We start from the raw sequence: 12,053 nt of genomic DNA on the forward strand, positions 1-12,053 counted from the left end.
AGGATTATTTCCATTCAACCACAGCTTTTGCCCATACACCCAGAGTGTATCTGAGGAAGGCCTCCAGGAAGGAGGGCTGGGATGGCTCCATCCTCATTTGTGCGAACTTGGCTTTATTCATCCATGTTGTTCATTAGAAAACTCTTGAGAGTCAGCTCTGGGCCAAGCAGCAGGCTGGGTATGGGGAGGCAGAGATAGGAGACCCAGTTCCTGCCCTCAGAGAGGCCCAGGTAGAGACTCAAGACAAGTAAACAGAGTCACAACACCACATTTTGAGAGGGATAAGTTCGGGGAGGGAGGGAGCAGAGTTTGGCACAGTTTGCTGAAACTAGGCCTGTGGGGGCGAGGGAGGGAACAGGGACTGGAACCCGGGGACAGATCTGTGTGTGAAGAGGCCTCCTTGTGAGAACCCTCCTACACTGTTGGTGGGAATGCAAGCTGGCGCAGCCACTCTGGAAAACAGTATGGAGGTTCCTCAAAAAGTTGAAAATAGAGCTACCCTACGGCCTAGCAATTGCACTAGTAGGTATTTATCCAAAGGATACAAAAATGCTGATTCAAAGGGGCACCTGCACCCCAATGTTTATAGCAGCACTATCTACAATAGCCAAATTATGGAAAGAACCCAAATGTCCATTGACTGATGAATAGATAAAGAAGACGTGGGGGGCACCTGGGTGGCTCAGTCGGTTAAGTATCTGACTTCAGCTCAGGTCATGATCTCGGGGTCCTGGGATCGAGCCTCATGTAGGGTCCCTCTCCCTTTGCCCCTCCCCCTGCTTGTGCTCTCTCTTTCTCAAATAAATAAAATCTTAAAAAAAAAGATGTGGTGTAAACACATATACACACATGGAATATTACTCAGTCACCAAAAAGAATGAAATCTTGCCATTTGCAACAACACAGATGGAACTACAGTGTATTATGCTTAGCGAAATAACTCGAGACTGACTTCACTCTCCTCCTTCCTTCCATTCCCTTGCCAATGTCTCCCACTGGTGGTACCAACTGGACCCTGGCTGGAAGCACAGGGCCGGGGGATGAGGTCCATAGAAGTCAGCCTCCTGGGGAACAGAGCAGGGTGAAGAAGAGCACAGAGTGCGTGTGGATCTGGCTGGGCAGACGGAAGCCCTTCAGCGTAAGTACTTATCAACCTTACGGGGCTGGACAGCGTCACTCCAAAATTCCTATGTTGAACTCCCAACCCCCAATGCCTCAGGATGTGACTGCATTTAGAGATAGTCTTTAAAGAGATATTGAGGGGCGCCTGGGTGGCTCAGTCGTTAAGCGTCTGCCTTCGGCTCAGGTCATGATCCCAGGGTCCTGGGATTGAGCCCCGCGTTGGGCTCCCTGCTCTGCGGGAAGCCTGCTTCTCCTTCTCTCACTCCCCCTGCTTGTGTTCCCTCTCTTGCTGTGTCTCTCTCTGTCAAATAAATAAATAAAATCTTTAAAAAAAAAGAGAGAGAGATATTGAAGTTAAAATGAGGCCATTAGGTTGGACCCAGATCCAGTATGACCAGTGTCATAAGAAGAGGACACAGACACAGAGAGAAGACCACATGAGGACACAGGGAGCGGGTGGCCATCTGCAGGCCAGGGAGAGAGGCCTCAGGAGCAACCAGCCCTGCCAAGTTGATCTCAGACTTCTGGCCTCCAGAACTGTAAGAAAATACAGTTCTGGTATCGAGGCCACCCCGTCCGTGGTACCTTGTTATGGCCGCCCTAGCCGACTACTATAATCCACATGCTATTCAGCACCTAATGTATCCATTATGAATTTGCTTCTTTGTCTCCCCCACTAGACAGTCAGCTTCTCCAGGACTCAGCACAGGGTCAGGTTGGTGCTTAAACGCTTGTGAGAGAAATGGATCATTTAACAAGAAAATAAAACAACAGTGGCAGTTTGATGGAATACGAAAATGCTGCAGTCGCAGGTGGCAGTCGGTGGCTTACGGGTCACAAGAGCAGCAATGATGCTGGAACTGCCATCAGACTTGTCACGGTCCAGCACTAAGTGCCCGGGCTACGATTCGGGCTTTAACGAATGGAGGCTTCTACTCTTGCAGCAAGCCACGCAGAGAGTTGACACTACTTAGTGGGCACATCTACAGGGGTTGAGCAGTGTAGTGGAAGGCATATGGCCTTTTGGAGAGTTTACAGGTTCTCTTTCCTTCTGTGTAAGATCGCCAGGACATTACCTGTGGCATCAGATAGTTGAACAGTTGAACAAGACAATCCAGATTCCTGGTGCAGTGCTTGGCACGAGTGCATCAGTCCCTTGCAGCCTTGAGAGGTCCTGGGTGAAAAGACAGAAGCCTCGAAGGTCCAGTTTGCCTGCCCCCAGCTGCCTGACAGCTTCTTCCCTTTCATGAATAACGCTCGCTGGGGCGCACACTTCCTGCTGCAGGCTCAGAGGGCTCCCGATTCATCTTGCTCCCACATCCCTGTGGTCCTCCTATCTACCCACCAGCATTCCCCTGTCTCAGTCACAGAGGCATTAAATAGGATGCTGGAGGGGAAACTTTCAAAGCTCAGAAGAGGAAGGAACTTTCTTAAGAAGATCTAGAGGAAAAATTCCCACCTTGCAATTCCTCCCCTGTTGAGGGTTTGGGTTCTTGGCTCACCTCCCTGATCATGGAATAAAGCCTTCTACTTCTTTACCAGCGGTCACTGCAGTGGCCTGGGGAGGGGGGAGGCCAGGGGGTCGGGGGGAGGCCCGAGTGGGGGAGGGGAAGTGTGTCTGTGGTCCCCGCGGGCAGCTAGCTCTGACTTAGACAGAATTAGAAACTTGTTATGAGGCTGGGAAGACTATATTTAGCTGGGAGCATGTTTGCTCTCCCTAGAGCAGAGTCTTCCAGACCTTCCTACGACTGGGAGATTGGAATCTCTACACTTGACCCACCAGCCAGAACTGTGTTCTCTCTTCCCTGTGTCACAGGGCCTTGTGGCAACAGTGAAACCCACCTTTTAGTGTAGCCCTGGGCCTCGGGTCACCCTGGCCCCTAGCCCTGGGGCCAGCTTTGTCACACCTCCGTAGGTCTACCTGTCTCCAGCTTGAGGCATAACTAAAGAGGGTTGTGGGTTCTGGAAAGGGCCCAGGCTGTGCTGGAAGCCTGGCTCTGTCACTCAGGTATCTGACAAGTTACTTCACCCCCTGTGGCCTCACTTTCTCATCTATAATAAGGCTAATAATAGCTACCTTCTGGGTAGGTGTGTGGATTCCAAGATAACACAAACAAGCAGTAATTGCTCCTAAAACATTACTTCTCTCCTCCTTACCAGCCTCCCATAGAGTGGGAGGGCTCTGGGATGACTTGCTGCTCTTTCTGGCTGACAAAGATGATAATGGGCTCCCAGGAGCTATTTTGTGTGTATGTGATTCAAAACATTTCATTGGATTAAAAAGTTCAAATATGAATAAAAACTCTTTACAGGTCAAACTCTGAGGGATATCTAAAGAAAAAAAATTCTCTCTTCTCTTGCAGTCTCAAGATTGGAGATAACCAGTGTTCACAGTCTTGTGTGCCTTCCACACAGTTTCTATCTTCATTCAAACACAAACACATATAAAGGTGTTTTCTTTTTTCTTTGAACAGGTTAGGATCCCACTAAAATGTTTCTCTGCAACTTCCTTTTTCATTTAACTAGAAGTCATGGGCATGCCTCTAGGTAAATACATAGGGACATAACTTGTTCATTGTAATAGCTGCATAGGATTGCATAGGATATATGAACCATAACCTTCCATTTGACTTTTTTCCCCACTGCAATGCTGCAATGACGATCTTTGCACAAGTATCCTCAGCAAATTGAGCTTCGATTTCTCTGGGGTACTCTACCCAACGTATGATTATTGGACCAAAAGGTCACCCTGAGAGGTTACTTTCCCCAGGTTTCTGAGTCTCCGTCTCCGAATTTGTTCTGTTCACTTTCGCTTTTCCAGCTCCAAGGAGGAGCGAGCCCGAGACGTCTCCCGGCGGAGAAAATACTAGTTGCCCCGCAGCATCCCGAGGGCAGCGGATGCAGGAGGCAGCTCCGGGGCCGACGGACTCCCGGGGCGCGCTGCACAGCAGGGCACGGAGGACGGAGGCTCGGCGCTAGTGTGACCTTGGGCCAGTGCCTGCCCATCCCCGGCCTCGGTTTCCTTCTGCGCAGTCTGTGTCTCCAAGCAACGTAAGGCGTAGTCCGGGCCCAGCCCCGGTGTGACCTGTCATCTCTGCCTTTACGTGTGTCCTGGCCTCGTTGGCTGCGCCTGCCTCCTTCCTCCCCATCAATCTTCCCTCCGCGCCGCCCCACCTTCTCGACTGCAGGTGGCTCCGCCAGGCCGGAAAGGGTAACGCAAGCGCCAGCGTGAGTCCCTCCTCTAGCTCGGTCATTTATTGCTTCTGCCCGGCTCTGACCCGCTCCGTCCCTTTCGGCTCGGCTGTCGAGTGCTCCCGTCTGAACCTGGCCGGGGGCGAGGGCCGCGCCAGTTCGGCCCATCCTTTGCTTCTGCCTGGCTCGGCTCTCCGGCTGCGGCTGCGGAGAGAGCGCCGCGATCCTCGGCTCGGCCAGCAGCCTGCGCCCATTTCGCCTGTCGCCGGCGCTTCCGCTTCCGGTAGTCCCAGGCCGTGAGCGTCCGAGGCGCCTGCCATGGCGAGGAGCCGGCTGGAGACCGTGGGCAGCGTTTTCTCGCGGTGCGTGCTCGGAGCCGGCGTGGGCTGAGGGTGCTTCCTCCGCATGGGGGCTCTCGACAGCTCACGCTCTTTCTGGGGGGGTCAGAGCAGGGCGAGGCCTTCTCCAGAGTGCGGGAGGCTGAGCCGGGTGAGGCCCACTCGTGCTCTCTCCTGTCTCTGAATAGGTGTGCTTGACGGCGCCGCTCCCTGAATGTATCTTTCCCGCCCAAGATTGCACCTCTCCTGCCCGAGTGGAGTTCTCTAGGAAGAGGAAGGGAGGAAGATGATGATGGGCCCGGCTGGGCCATCTTTGTATTTTCTTCGACGCGACGGGGATGGGGCGAGGGGAGTGGGACGCACATGAGAAAAATAGGACTTAACCCCTGAGCTTTGTTAGGGCGGTTTGGAGTATGGAAATATGTTAACTGTAGGTGGGGAACACCCCTGCTGTGGCCTCCTTCCGGTTCTGTCTTGTGGACTCCGTGATCCCACTGATGTCCCAGACTGTGCTAGACTGATTCAGGGGCTTAGGCTGTTGTAACTGACTGTCCTTCGTTATTTTTCCTTCCTTCAGGACTCGGGACCTGATTCGAGCTGGGGTGTTGAATGAGAAGCCCCTCTGGTTTGACATATATAATGCCTTTCCCCCGCTGAGAGAGCCTGTCTTCCGAAGGCCCCGCTTGCGATATGGCAAAGCCAAAGCTGCCATCCAGGACATCTTGTACCCCGAGGACAGGATTAGAGCGTGAGTACAAAGCCCACATGATGGACAGGAGGCAGCAGAACTTCAGAAGGAAGGATTTAGCTATTAGTCTGGTAACTTTAGTGGGAGTCGAGCCAGGGCTTGCCCTGTGGAGGAGGTCTTGTGTATCTACCAAGTTAGGAATTCAGAAACAAGTTCTGGGAAGTAGAATCTGGAGCCCAGCAATGGACTGATAATTGCAATTATAGCTACCCGTTTCTGTGCATCTGTTAGCACTATGCTAAGCCCTTAAAAAACATTCTCTAACTTAGGCCTTACTCTAACCCTATAAGATCAGTATATTGTCTCCATTTTATTCATGAAGACTGTGAGGCTCAAGGAGGTCAGTTCACTGGGAATTCAGTGGCACAGCTCTTTCCCTCAAATACTGATGTCAGTTTTTAGTACCCAGAATTTGTATGATTCTTTTTTCTTAAATATTAAGATTGGAGGTTGTACGTTATTCAGGGTAATACATATTCCTTCTTCTCCTTTTTTTTTTTGAGAGAGAGAGCATGCGCGCGCACACACACAAGAGCACAGGGGAAGAGCAGAGGGAGAGAGAGAGAGAAGCAGACTCTGTGCTGAGCATGAAGCCCCAGGCGAGGCTCGATCTCACAACCTTGAGACTGTGACCTGAGCCAAAACCATGAGTCAGATTCTCGGCTGACTGTGCCACCCAGGTGCCCTGTCCCCTTATTCTTTTCTCTATTTCCGGATGTAAGAAAACAATTTATGAAGTCATTATATTCTCATTTGAGGTTTAGGCCCCTTTCATTTGAGGAATCTCCTCCCCTGGCCCCCAACACTCCTTGAGGTAGGAGAAAAGTATGTTTTTGCTCTACTTGGAAATTTTCAGGGTAGTTCCCGAGCTTTTTGGGGGCATTAAATACTTTGTCAGTGCTTTTCTGGATAGGCTTATTGCATGCACTTGGTCAGGATTTATACATTAAAATCATTTGTGGGTGCGCCTCGGTGTCTTAATCAGTTAAGCATTCGACTCTTGTTTTTGGTTCAGGTCATGATCTCAGGGTCCTGGGATTGAACCTTGCATTGGGCTCTACCACGGGGAGTCTGCTTGGGAGTCTCTCTCTTCCTCTCCCCCTCCTCCTGCTCGTGCTCTCTATCTCTAAAAATTAAAAAAAAAAAATCATTTGTGCTTCTGCTGTGTGAATAGCAGGAACTAGGTGATAGGTCATTGGAGAATGTGGAATATTTTACTGCTCCTTCTTTTATTACTGTTAATGTCAAAATAATAATACCTTGCATTTAAGTAATTTTTTGAACGTTTATTTTTGTGGCTTCTTTAGTGTTCTTAATATTTTTATTTTTATTTATTTATTTATTTGATTTTTTAAAGATTTTATTTACTTATTTGACAGAGAGAGACATAGAGCAGAAACACAAGCAGGGGGAGTAGGAGAGGGAGAAGCAGGCTTCCCGCGGAGCAGGGAGCCCGATGTGGGACTCGATCCCAGGACCCTGGGATCATGACCTAAGCCGAAGGCAGACGCTTAACGACTGAGCCACCCAGGCGCCCGTGTTTTTAATATTTTTAAAGAGCTTATAACAATAAAATAAATTCCAGACATAGCAAAACCTAAATGTAAAAAATGAAAGCATAAAAGTACTAGAAGAAAACATGGGAGAATTTTAAAAATAATCTGAGTGATAAAGACCTTTGTAAGTATAACATAAAACCCAGAAGCCATAAATGAAAATATTAAAATTTTCTGCCCCCAAAAAAGTACCACAAACAGAATCAAAAGTCAGCCAACATACTGGGAAAAAAATTTTGCAACAAGTATGACGGGCTGATTTCCTATTTAGACTGCTGTATAGTTTGCTTATAAATCAGTAGAAAAAACCCACCAAATGGAAGGCAAAGAACATGGATAGGGCACAGAAAAGGAAATTCAGTTTGCTTTTAAACATGAAAAGATGTCCAGTCTATTTCATAAGAAAAGGCAAAAATAAAACGAGTTATAATTTTTCACCTGTCAAATTGACAAAACAAAAAGTTAGAAAATAGAATTTGGCCCGGGTGTGGGGAAATAGACATCCTCATGCATTACTGGTGTGAACGTAAATTGGCACAGCCACTTTGGGAAGTATTTGGCAGTTTGGAAGGCCATATTACAAATGCACATACCTTGAGCTAGTAGTACTATTTTTATGAATTTATTCTAGACTCATTTGCACAGTGTACTAAGAAATATTGATAAAGTTAATCGTTGCAGCACTGTCTAAAGGAGCAAAGGATTGGAAACAATCTAAGTTCACTGATTGGAAGAACTATTAAGGTGAAGAGGCAGAATGTACAATAGTGTTTTCTGTCCTTGGAGTTAAACTATACGGCTGGGGACAGGGAATGATAGATGCATATATGCTTGTACGTTAGAATATTCTTGGATGGATACACAAAAAACTGGTTAGTGTTGCTTCCTGGGAGGGAACTGGGGGTTGGGGGCAGAGGTGAGCAGGAATGTTAACTTTTCATTAGATACCTTTTTGTAATATTTGGTTTATTTGCCATGTGCATGCACTGCTTATTTAAAAAAAAAAAAAAAGCTTATGTTTGGACTAGTAATTTTTCTTTACTCCGTTCTTGGCTGTGATCTGTAAATGGAGATTTATATTGTGTTGTTTATATTTTCTAGGAAATTTTATTCAGCCTATGGATCTGGTCAGAAAGCTTTTGATCTGTTCAATCCAAATTTCAAGTCTACCTGTCAACAGTAAGCCATTTTACAATTCCTGGGTTAGTTTTTTTTTTGTTTTTTAAGGAATTTAGTTATTGGTTTGAGGAGTTTTGTTGAATTCCACCGCAGGGAAAAGCTGCTCCTCTAAGGAAGACATGTTAAGGGAATGCTTGATACTATGTAACAGCATGTCATGATGACTCTTAATATACAGGCCTCAGATGTGGTCTGCTTGGAATTCCAGGTTTGTGGAGAAGTACATTGAGCTGCAGAAGCTTGGAGAAACAGATGAAGAGAAGTTATTTGTGGAAACAGGGAAGGCTTTATTGGCAGCAGGTGTCATTTTGAGAAGAGTAGGAGAAGCAAGGACTGTGAGTATTTTTTGATTAAAATTGTTATTAGGGTTAGTGTCTATTTGTTAGAAGTTAAAGGAAGACTTGGTTTTCCTTCTCCAACCTTGGTTTATGTCCCTGAACACCAGGTCAAATACTGGTAGATGAAATATACTGAAATGAAAAAAAAAATGTGTACACACACACTAAAATTTTGTGATGGTGACTGCTACTTGGAACAAGTGAGTTGTCATTAGGGCTTTTGAAATTATGGTTCTCTAGAGATTTTTATCACGTGTATTGCTTGTTATAATAGAATTTGACCTGGGATATTAATGTTACGTTTTGACTCCATGATAGAATGTGCTTAGTCATACAGCTTCGGCCAGTCAGTGGAATGAAAATGACATCTGTGTGATGTATTTATGTCTGGTCTTTTAAGCAAAAGGAAGGTAGTCACGTTTCCTCGGAATCTGAACCCACGGGTGTCAAACCGCAAACAGTATTGGAAAAAAACCAGCCTCTACAAGAAGTTCCACAGGACCAGCATTTGGAGACATCTGAAGAAGAGCCGAAAGGTCTCTCACCTCCCTGAAGAACTTGTATACCGTGTATACTGACATCCAAACTGTATTCACTAGATGAATGTTGAACTGTTTTTAACAGTTGGACTGTGTAAATGTTTCCCAGTCTCTAAGGCATTATGTTTGCCTTCTTTTAGTTCCTATTTCTAGGTTGTCATAAAGCTGAGTTTCATGGTTTGAATGAACTTTTATGTTAGGATGGTGTTAAATAAAGAATTCCCTGGCTGCTTATAAAGTAAATTTACTTTAAAATTGTAAATAGCATGAAGAAACCTTTATAAGTATGGTTTGAATGGGACTTGTTCTGAGTAGGTCTGCTTGGATTTCTGTTAACATGTGGGTTGGCTGTATCTGATTCTTGGGTATCTTTCTCTTTTCTGGCCCCATCAGGCTTTTACTTGTGCATATGGTATGTCCCCTGGGCCAACTTTCTGTCTGCAGATAATCTTCACGTTTTGTTATAGAACTATTGATCTTCAACTTGAGAGGTCAAGTTGACTTGTGCTTTGTTGTAAGAGTGAGAACCTATCATTGATGATAGACAAAGGTCAAAACTATAGCTTTAATCTCATAGATTAGGTTGAGAGTGCTGGAGACAATTAGCATAGGCCCAAACCTAGTCTGCTCAGTAAAGATTTGAATGAATAAATGATTACATCCAGCTGAAGACTGAATTCAGAGGACATCTGTAGATAACTGGATTGCCAGGAGGGGGCCAGCTCATTTAGATGCCGTGATCCACCGGCATCCACCTGCCTCCCTGGTGTGGAGATGTGGTGATGAGACCTTACCAACCGTTCTGCTTTCTTCATTTTCATATCTTCTCCTGAATGAATGACATCTTCTGAGTTTGTAGCCTTTATATTTGTGATCCTAAGGCCACTGGTTTTCAGCTACTAGTAAAGCTGCTTCAGAAATTCCTGATTTTAAAACTCATGTAGCTTTTCTGTTCTTTGTGTACAGTCTCTTCTGTCTCCTGGTAGACCCAGGGTAGAGCCCACACCTCAGCCCCGGCACAGCCTTGCACATGGTGCTCTGTGAATGGAAGGGGAATAGTACATGAGGCAAAAGCAGTTCTCAGCCACGCTGCATCTCCCTGCCACCCCGTCACTGGTTTGCGATTCCTCTTGTTTGCAGAATGCTTTACTTTTAGATGGGAAAGTAAATTTCATCCATTCAACAACCATAGACAGCTAGTGAATGCCGAGCTTGGGGAGGAGGACTTAAGCAGGGGGAAGAGACAGTTCTGTTCTCAGAGGAACAATTGTGGGGGGGGGGGGTCACTCATTAACTTCTCTAGACTTTCTGGGGTTTAAAAGGAAGTTTTTTGCCATAATGATGAAGACATTTTTAGAAAGTTGTTTGATACATACTTTTTTTTTTAATTTTTATTTTTTAAAGATTTTATTTATTTATTTGACAGCAAAAGAACACAAGCAGGGGGAGCAGCAGAGGCAGAGGGAGTAGCAGACTCCCCGCTGAGCAGGGAGCCCGTCGCGGGACTCAATCCCAGGACCCTGGGATCATGACCTGAGCCGAAGGCAGATGCTTAACCAACTGAGCCATCCAGGCGCTCCTATTTTTTTTTTTTAAGATTGATTTATTTACTTAGCATGAGCGCGAGGGGCAGAGGGAAAGGGAGAGAGAACCTGAAGCAGGCTCTTTGCTGAGTGCGGAGCCAGACGTGGGGCTCGATTTCACGATCCTGAGATCGGGACCGGAACTGAAGCCAAGAGTCAGATGCTTAACTGACTGTGCCACCGAGATGCCCCTGATGCATAATTTTTTAAAAAAATTACACAGGCACATGGTTCAGAATTTAAAGGTAAAAGGCTGGTTTCCTTTCCAAAACCTATCTCCAGCCACCTATGTCTCTCTCCCAAGGCCATTTCCTTTCCAGGAATATTTTGGGCGTATGCATGGGGACACTGTGCTTACTGTCCTGTACCTCATTTTTCCATTTAATATGTCTCAGATCCTTTGTGTGGATGCCTAGTGATTTAATCAGTGCCCGAATGACAGAAATGGCTCTGTGTTTTCTTGGGCTGCAGACAGGCCCGTGCTGCTGTGGGTGTGTCCTTTACAGCGGTACTGCTAGGAATAGCGTGCCTTTGATTTTGATGTTGTCCTCCATAGAAGCGGCTCAGTTACGCTCCCGCCAGCAATATACAGGGATGCCTGTATCCCCGCACCCTCACCACTACACTTCCAGCTTGTGTTTTTTGTGTTTTTTTTTTAAGATTTTATTTATTTATTAGAGAGAGACCATGCACACGCACAGGACGGGGCGGGGGGAGGGAAGAGGGAGAAGCCGACTCCCCTGCTGAGCGCAGAGCCAGACCCAGGGCTTAATTCCAGGACCCAGGGATCACTGCCGGAGCCGAAGTCAGACATTTAACTGATTGAGCCACCCAGGCGCCTCCATTCCCATCTTGTTAAACCAGACAGACTCTTCCCTGAGGAGAGCCTAAGCCTGGGAGAAGGGAGAGAGACTAGACCTTACAGCAAACTTCCTTTATGTTGAATCTCAGTAGTCAAAACAGTGAAAGTGAAGTGTTTTGGGGAATTCAGAGCCCTTCCCACAGTTGGTGTGGGCAAAAGCCATCGTTGGCATAGAGATGCTTGGACAGAATGGAAGTGGAAGCTCATTCTTGCATCAAGGACCTTAAAATCTAATTGGGAAGACGAGTGACTTTGGAAACAAGATGAACAAGAATTCTTTCAAGTTATGATACAAAATAATGGTAGAGTCGGGGGGAGGAGCCAGCTCTAGACTAGTCCAGGAATACTGCACGGAGAGCCTTGAAAGGCAGGGGGAGTTGAAGGAGGCATGCTGTTTCCTCTGCCTGGAGCACCCTCCCTGCCACCACAGTTTTGAGAAACTATTTTCACTGCCATTTACAAATGGTGACTGCTCAGAGGTGCTTGGCTGGCTCAGTTGGTAGAGCATGTGGCTCTTGATCTCAGGGTCCTGAGTTCATGGGCATAAAACTCAGTTACAAAAAAAAAAAGAAGAAATGGTACATGCTTGGAAATGT

The 12,053-nt window shown here is 46.6% G+C and overlaps 1 protein-coding gene across 1 annotated transcript; it reads left to right on the forward strand.

Moving 5' to 3' along the window:
- Positions 1-4,074: 4,074 nt before the first annotated feature.
- Positions 4,075-9,255, forward strand: MRPS23 (mitochondrial ribosomal protein S23). The gene is made up of 5 exons (XM_036105929.2): positions 4,075-4,676; positions 5,230-5,400; positions 8,058-8,135; positions 8,344-8,470; positions 8,874-9,255. The coding sequence occupies exons 1-5, from the start codon at positions 4,633-4,635 to the stop codon at positions 9,024-9,026; spliced, it is 573 nt and encodes a 190-aa protein (XP_035961822.1). The 5' UTR covers positions 4,075-4,632; the 3' UTR covers positions 9,027-9,255.
- Positions 9,256-12,053: the final 2,798 nt, after the last annotated feature.

Source organism: Halichoerus grypus, chromosome 2 (genome assembly GCF_964656455.1).
Source record: "Halichoerus grypus chromosome 2, mHalGry1.hap1.1, whole genome shotgun sequence".
NCBI classification, from domain to species: Eukaryota; Metazoa; Chordata; class Mammalia; order Carnivora; family Phocidae; genus Halichoerus; species Halichoerus grypus.

Excerpts from the sequence above, each read along its gene's own strand:
- MRPS23 (XM_036105929.2), top strand. The coding sequence starts at position 4,633 with ATGGCGAGGAGCCGGCTGGAGACCGTGGGCAGCGTTTTCTCGCG. Across the intron at positions 4,677-5,229 it reads GTGGGCAGCGTTTTCTCGCG|GACTCGGGACCTGATTCGAG; the intron begins GTGCGTGCTCGG and ends TCCTTCCTTCAG. Across the intron at positions 8,136-8,343 it reads TTCAAGTCTACCTGTCAACA|GTTTGTGGAGAAGTACATTG; the intron begins GTAAGCCATTTT and ends TTGGAATTCCAG.